Source organism: Hippocampus comes, unplaced genomic scaffold (genome assembly GCF_001891065.2).
Source record: "Hippocampus comes isolate QL1 unplaced genomic scaffold, H_comes_QL1_v1.1 scaffold42, whole genome shotgun sequence".
In the NCBI taxonomy this organism is placed as follows: Eukaryota; Metazoa; Chordata; class Actinopteri; order Syngnathiformes; family Syngnathidae; genus Hippocampus; species Hippocampus comes.
The window spans coordinates 266,059-273,527 of record NW_017805107.1 but is presented as its reverse complement, the minus strand read 5'-3'; the positions used below and the strand labels follow the sequence as shown (position 1 = coordinate 273,527).

At 47.0% G+C, this 7,469-nt stretch overlaps 1 protein-coding gene and 1 long non-coding RNA gene across 5 annotated transcripts in view; one reads left to right on the top strand and one right to left on the bottom strand.

The window, feature by feature from the left end:
* nr2f2 (nuclear receptor subfamily 2, group F, member 2) overlaps positions 1–5,885 on the bottom strand; it is an 8,326-nt gene extending 2,441 nt beyond the window's left edge. The window contains exons 1-2 of one of the 4 annotated variants that reach the window (XM_019865429.1): positions 5,808–5,885; positions 1,554–2,081 (exon numbers count right to left, since the gene is read on the bottom strand). In XM_019865429.1, coding sequence (XP_019720988.1) covers positions 1,554–2,081; positions 5,808–5,847 — 568 coding nt within the window. In that variant the 5' untranslated portion in view covers positions 5,848–5,885. Of the gene's footprint in view, positions 1–1,553; positions 2,100–2,654; positions 4,350–5,807 lie in introns of those variants that run through there. The other 3 variants (XM_019865427.1, XM_019865426.1, XM_019865428.1) reach the window with 3 other exon arrangements.
* LOC109513173 (uncharacterized) overlaps positions 4,418–7,469 on the top strand; it is a 3,969-nt gene continuing 917 nt past the window's right edge. The window contains exon 1 of the long non-coding RNA XR_002167672.1: positions 4,418–5,586. This is a non-coding gene — a long non-coding RNA (uncharacterized LOC109513173). The remainder of the gene's footprint in view (positions 5,587–7,469) is intronic.

Genomic DNA, 7,469 nt, shown 5'->3' with positions numbered 1-7,469 from the left:
TTTTGAGGGAGGGGGGGAGGGGGGGTTATTGGAGGCACATGGGGGTAAAAATAAATAAAATAAAACTCAATTTTCAATGCAATATGCATACTTGATGCTTGAGTGTATGTTGGTCGGGCAAGGTGCAAGACGAAGACGGGGTGTTGGGGGGGTTGGTATGGTGGTCTGACCTTTAGGCAAGCCCCACCCCTCCTCACTCCAGGGTGAGCCCATCATCACTGGGGAGCTGAGTTTACAATCAACTCGTGTTTATTTTGCTGGATTTATGGCCAGAAATGTGTCGGTTTCTCAGGCGTGACTTCAAAAATGGTCTCATAATAATTCTAGAATATTTGACTAATGTCCATCTTCAGATTGTCAACAGCGATTGTTCCATCAGAGGGCATTAAAATAATATGACCTCGTTATTTTGGATTCGTTTTTCTTTTGTAGCTGTACGCTTAAATAGTAATGAGATCAGCTTCCATACAATGTATAGAAATATGTGTATACATGAACTCCATTTCATGCAACATAGTGACAAATGGATGGATATTATAGAGACAAACATATACATAAATACATGCATATATATATATATATATATATATATATTTTTTTTTTTTTTACTGAGTAACAAATGCATTTTGTAGTTACTTCTTATGTTTGTAGAATACACTTGCAAATGAGCACTTAGGTTGCTATATGTAATTTAGATGGAGGTTGATATAGAAATAGATGAAGCTTTTATTGCGCAACACACGCATCATCTAGTTGTTGATTTTGCAGGATCTGATTAGTCATGAGAGTTCATGTTGTTTTATAGAATTCATATGTGTCCTACATATGAAAGTATGGAGCGAGAGTTGGACACGTCCAACAAATGGATTTCCCAGTTACGTTTAACTTTTATAACTGTGTACTTTTTGGAGCGGCACCAGTTAGTATGTTTGTTGTTTTGAGCAATATGATGAGGAACAAGAGCCCAGTGACATATTGAGTGTATTCTTTGTACAGCATTCCCTTATAAGGTTTCAATGGGCAGCACTGACTTTTATTTTTTTTGTCTTTTTAAGCAAATCAGCCAAGAGAGCCCATGTATTGATGCTATATTTACATCAAGTGTATTTATGTACTTTTTATTAGCCATCAGCTGCATTAGTTAGTTCTTTGGTTTTTTTTGGGGGGGGGCAATACAATTTCCATAGAGAAGGGAGAACAGAATACACGGTCATCATTACTGAATGTGAGTTTGTTATTGTTGCTGAGCAAAGTCAGAGCCCCCTTGTAGTTTTGTGCATTATTTACACGGCAAGTTGTCAAATGACAAAAACATTAACATTAAAACTTGGACGCCCCCCACAGCCTCCACACATACCCAGTGCAATATTGGGCTTGTCTTTCTCTGTCTCGATCATATTGGTACCCCTCCCCCCAGTCTGTCTGAGCCCCCCACACGCACACATCATTTATATCTGTCAGCAGCCCCAAACAAGACTTGATGTGACAAATGGCGGTCTAGCACGGCAAGAAACGCGCTATGATTGCCCTCCGCGAGTGGGTCTGGTCCTCACCTGTGGTGAAGAGCACGATGGCCTTGAGGCAGCTGTACTCGGCCGAGTCGACGTGCAGCGCCTTGAGCTTCTCCACCTGCTCCTGGAAGATCCGAATGTGGTCCATGAAGGCCACCACGCGGTCCGCCGACATGGGCGAGGCGTGCAGGCCGGCCGCCGCCAGCAGCGGTGCCACATGCAGAGGCATGGAGCACTGCGCCGCGTTCAGCACGAACAGCTCGCTCCACGTCAGCCGCAGCAGGGCCACCTGGTCGGTGATCTGCAGGTCCGGGAAGAAGGGGATATTCCGGGCCCACTCCACGGCGCTGAAGAGCATGCGCGCAGCCAGTTCGCAAATGTTCTCGATGCCCATGATGTTGTTGGGCTGCATGCACTGGCTGCCGTAGCGGGACGTCGGGTAGGGCTCCGCGCGCAGCAGCAGTGAGATATATCCCGAGAGGTACGAGTGGCAGTGCAGCGGGTCCCCGTTGGTCAGCGCGAACTGGCCGTGGTGCGGCTGCGTGGGCGGCACCCGTCCCCTTTGCACGGCTGCAGTAAAAAGAGAGACTACAGATATTGAAGCCTGAATTCTGCACACCAAGCACCGGCCAAGCGGTGAACGCCAACTGCTTAGCGGCTTGCAAAATGGCAGCGGGAACGAACACACGTCCACGCAACGGAGAAGGCTGCACAAAGGCGTCGCGTGTGGAACCCCGAACCCACACGATTGCGTTTTGCAATAATACTCCACGCGCACTCGGTAAACAATAGACCTCGAGTGGACGCGCCGCGAGCGAGCGATCCTTTATGTCCGTTTTTTTTTTAAATCAACATACCCACACGTATTCGATGTCCACACTTATAATCGCTCGTTTAAAGTGAGAATATGACCCCAAAAAAATCTAAATTAATTCAAAAATATAAAATAAAAAAGATCCAGCGGAGCTCCCCCGACTCGAGCGCCGGCACAAGGCGGCACTGAGGCGCTATCCGGCCGGCCACCAAGCGAGGGAGCACCCGCTGCATCACACACACACACACACACGCACAGACACACACACACCGACGACAACGCAAAGCAAAAAGAAATAAATATATGAGGTAAACAAAAAGTCCCAATACCTTCCCGTCTCATGCCGACCTTGAGGCATTTTTTTAGGCGGCAGTACTGGCACTGGTTGCGGTGGTGCTGGTCGATAGGACAGTTCCGGTTGGCCCGGCATGTGTACGTCAGGTTCCGCCGCACGCTGCGCTTGAAGAAGCTCTTGCAGCCCTCGCAGGTGAACTGGCCGTAGTGCTTGCCGCTCGACTTGTCCCCGCACACCACGCACTCGATGTGTTGCGGCTGCTTGTCCGCCTGCTGCTGAGCACCTTGGCCGCCGCCGGGCGCCGACTGCCCGTTGTTTGGGCCGCCTTGCGCGGGGGTCTGCGGGGCCGGCGGCGCCACCTGCGCGGCCGTCAGCCCCAGCTGGCCCGGCTGAGCGCTGCCCAGCGCCAGCCCGCCTTGGGTCTGCGAGGAGAGGGCGCCCTGGGTGTCCGCCACGTCGTCCTGGGAGCCTCTCCACACTACCATTGCCATATCTGCCTCTCAGTCAACGGGGGGGAAACTTTTTGCTCGGCCGTTTTGTCTCTCTTTTGACCTTTTCGGAGGGCTGCCTTTCCACGCGCTGACCGGGGTCGTGGGGGGGCAGATGGGGAGGGGGGGCGGGATGTCACCACAGCAGAGGCGCCGCCGCGCTCGACGCTCCGCTCCGGGAATGAGTAGAGTCGACGACGACGACGAGGAGGAGGCGGAGGAAGAAGACGACGACGGGGAGGAGGCTGCTTCTCACCAGCGAGGCCGAGTCAAGGGGGCTCCTACTGCCGGCCATCCAGCACCCCCGTCGGCGGGGAAGGTGGGCCGAGTGCCGGGACGAGAGCGAGCAAGCAGCATGGACCGGCTTGGCTTTTTGGAGGGAGGAAGAGGAGAAGGAGGAGGAGGAGGAGGAGGAGGAGGAAGGAGGAGGAGGAGGAAGGAGGGTAGGAAAAGGGGGGGCGAGGATGGAGAAGACCGGCGGTCGAACGGGGACCAACAAGCTCCGGGTAAGAGTCTGGAAGAATTCTCTCCGCTTAAAAAAAAGGGGAAAATCCGCTTCTAGCGCCAGCAAATGTTGGCGATCTCCGCTTTTTAGAATCCTCGTCGCGTCTTCTTCTTGTTCTTTTCCGTGCGGTGACAATACGATTAGAATGCGGTTGAAAAGGCGACTCAAAGAGTGGAAATATGTTAAAAAGGCGGTCGGGGAGGTTTTTGGCTTAAGAGGAGCACGGCTGGCAGAATGCTTTCTCTCTGATCAGCTCGCTGAGCTTCTCTATATAGTGAACTTTGACACGACTGCTGCAACTTAGCACACGTTGCCATGGCGACGCGCTGCCATATAAGGCAGGCGGAGTATGTGTAGGACCGCCCCCTTCGCTCCCTATTGGCTGCCGAGACGCGGCTGTGCCACTTGGTGCCGAGCCAAGACGCGGCCGGGGTCGAGCAAGGGCCGCCGGGTCCTAAAAGGAGGCGTGTTTCCAGGAAGAAGGGGCGATTGGGGTGGGAGGCGGGAGGGGAGTCGTTTCTTTCTCAGCCATACCGTCCATGAAAAATATGTCTCACACTGTCTTGGATATTTAAATTAAACACAAATCAAGCGACGGCTGCAATTTATGTCTTTTTTTTCTAAACAAGATGAATGAGTAATCAAGGGAAAGGCGAGCTATTTGGTACGTTTTGCAAATAAAAACAGAATAGGTGAATATTACATTTGCATGAAACTCAATGTACCAAATCTTCAATTGAATGCAAAAAAATATTACAACTAATATTAACACATAGGCAAACCAAAAATAAAATAATTATCAAATAAAAGAAATTGAAGAAAATGATTTGACCCGAAATCCCAATCACACACAGCACACAATTCTGCACACAGACCAAAAGGAACAATATAAATGGAAAACAAAAATCTATGACAGAAGTGGAATTTGTCTTATCTTCAATTCATACACATGACCCCAAACAGTTTTGTTCATAAAGGCAAACAAAAACGTCAATCAAACGCATTCATTAAAAAACATAAAATCACAAAAATAAAATCCATCAAGCAATTAGAATAAGTAAAACAAAATATATACAAAAAATGTACACGTGCCCCTCGGATTGACAAGGGAGCAGACGCCCAACTAAGCGGTGATTTCTGCAGCTCGCCGCAAACCTGAACAGGAAAAGCGGTGGAGAAAGTACAAGGAAAGATGGATGCGAAACAAAAGTGCTCTCTAATATTCCATTCGCACACACACACTTCTGCTCAATCCGACTCATATGAAAATATCCGAATTCAGGCAGACAATATTCTTGCTATTGTACATTACGGCCCTATTGAGACGGCGACACATTTCAAAATTCAAAAATATTGTGATCTTAAAGGTGCCTGTAAATTGGCACAATTTAAAAAAAGACATTTGTACTGGAAAAATGTCTATAAAGCTGCTGCTATTGTTGTCCGCGTCTCCCCTCTCCCCAATATTATTATTAAAAGCCAGGCGATGACCTCATTCATGACCACAGGCTGTGACACTTGAACTCTGGGTGCGTGTGCGCGTGTGATTGTCTGCTCCACGCATTGTGGTCCCAGCACGGTGTATGGCTGCCTCCTAGCGTCTGAAAGTAGACTGCATGCATGCACGCCCGCCCCGCGTTCATTCTTTGCCTTCACGATCGCCGCGAGCGCGCTTGGGAGTGTTGACGCTCCACAAGCTGCTCGCCTGCGTTCAGTCGACGGCTCGGCGCAGCCTCGGACCAACTCAACCCGGGGACCGCATCGACTGTCGGCCAACTTGGATTTACTCGATTCCATCTGTGAGCCGTTTGAGCGCTTTTTTTTTCCACCCCACACCCCCCCCAAAAAAAAAAAAATTAGCTGCTGATTAGTGTGACTTTCGGGCTTTTATTTGCAGATTCTGCACAAACGGAGTATCTGTAAATAAAACAAACACTTCTTAAAATTTCGGACATAGCCTCGCTCCAATTATGGTGAGTATACATTATTTTGCACACTTTATGAGGATACCTTAGCACTAGAACTAATGTGTGGTATTAAAAGCAATAAATAGGACACGTCTGTATTAAGTAAATAACGGTTTTCATTTTTGCATGCATTTCCCCTTCACCTTAAATTATGTATGACCCAAAATGGTGTATAGGCAAACTGATTTTGAATAGTGATTGTGTTGTTGTTACGGCAGCACACCTACCAAATGCATACGCTGCTGACTCGTCCGTGGCGGGGTGCATCTTCTCTGCCCTTTAAAATCTTTAATTTAGTCTTGTATTGAGAGTCAGTCGGACTTCTTCTCCCTCACATGCAAAAAAAAAAAAAAAAAAAGAGGTTTAAAAAAAGAAGAAGAAAGAACTCGTCGTTTATTGCAAAACAGTCATATCTGAGCGGGACAAAACTTTGCAGAGAGCTCCGAAGAAACTCATTTGGTAATTGCATGAAGTCAATTTCAAAGGCTTGTCAAGAATTAAGAGGACCGAGAAGTCGAAATCCATCACCAGCGCCTTTTCTCTCCATACAGCGCGCAAGCTGCGGAAAAAAAAAAAATTGCTTTGTGTGGGATGTATGGGAGGGGGGGGGGAGACACCTGTCTGTATACAATCTGTATGCGTGGAAAGCATGCATTAGGACACATCTGACCACTTTTAACTCATTTAAGCGTGCGAAGATACGCACGGCGAACACAAACGAGACCGTTTGGTTGACTTATTGTCATAGAATAGAAACAGCCCACAGGATAAAGATGGGGGCAATCATAAATATCACCGGTGCATCATAAATATAGTTTAAAAAAGCAAAAAAAAAAAAAACGTTATGGGAATGCTGTTATTTTCAGCAAACTATTTAAAATACCACCTTCGTCATCTTTATTTGATTTCCAATTAATTGTGGGGCTGTAAAAATAAATAAGAGGATCAATTGGTCTCACGTGCAAAATAACGGTCAATCCGTTTGAAACGACAGATGGATTTAAGAAAATAATAATTTGTCGCATGGTAATTCATTTAGTGTATTTTATTTATGGCAATTTCCTTGCGGGTTGTAATAATTTACTGTGTGTGATTAGCAGTTGTTCTCCCTTCAGGCGCCATCATGCAAACGCGCGCGTGCACACACACCTACACACACGCACACACAAACGCACACACACACGCACACAAACGCACACGCGCGCAAACACACACACAGGCACACACTGCTGCTACTTCACGACGTGTGTGTGCACAACAATCGATTAAGACGACACAAACCAGCATGTTGCCTTGCGCTTCATATTTACAAATCACAAACGCAGGCGCGCGCACACACACACCCACACACTCCTACACGCACACACTCACACACACACACACACGCACTTACACACCTAGACATGCACACACATTCACTGTCATGATTTTCCCATGTTTGCAGAACAAAGTTTCACTCGTGCACGCGCGCCAAAGCACGTGAGATGACGCGTTAGTTGGCAGGGGTGCCCATCGATCAATACAATAAATTATAGCCTGTATAAAACAATCAATAGTACAAAAAATGGATTTCTCCAGTGAGGAATTGCAATCAGTAAAATAATAATTCTAATAATAATAATAATAATGAAAATAATGATAATAAATGAAAACATTCAATTCAAATACATTGAATGTATTAAAAGTAAAAATATAAATGAATTCACAAGTACACTGCTCAAGGTCACGCCCCCGCCCCCACAAAACAAAAAAACAAGAAAAAAAAGGAAAAGCGGATGGATCATAATCAATCACATATAATATCTCCGTCTAATTCATACGAGGTCAAAAAAGTGAAGGGGGGGAAAAAAGATGGTGGGCTGTGGTATATGTGTGTGTCTGAGGGTGGG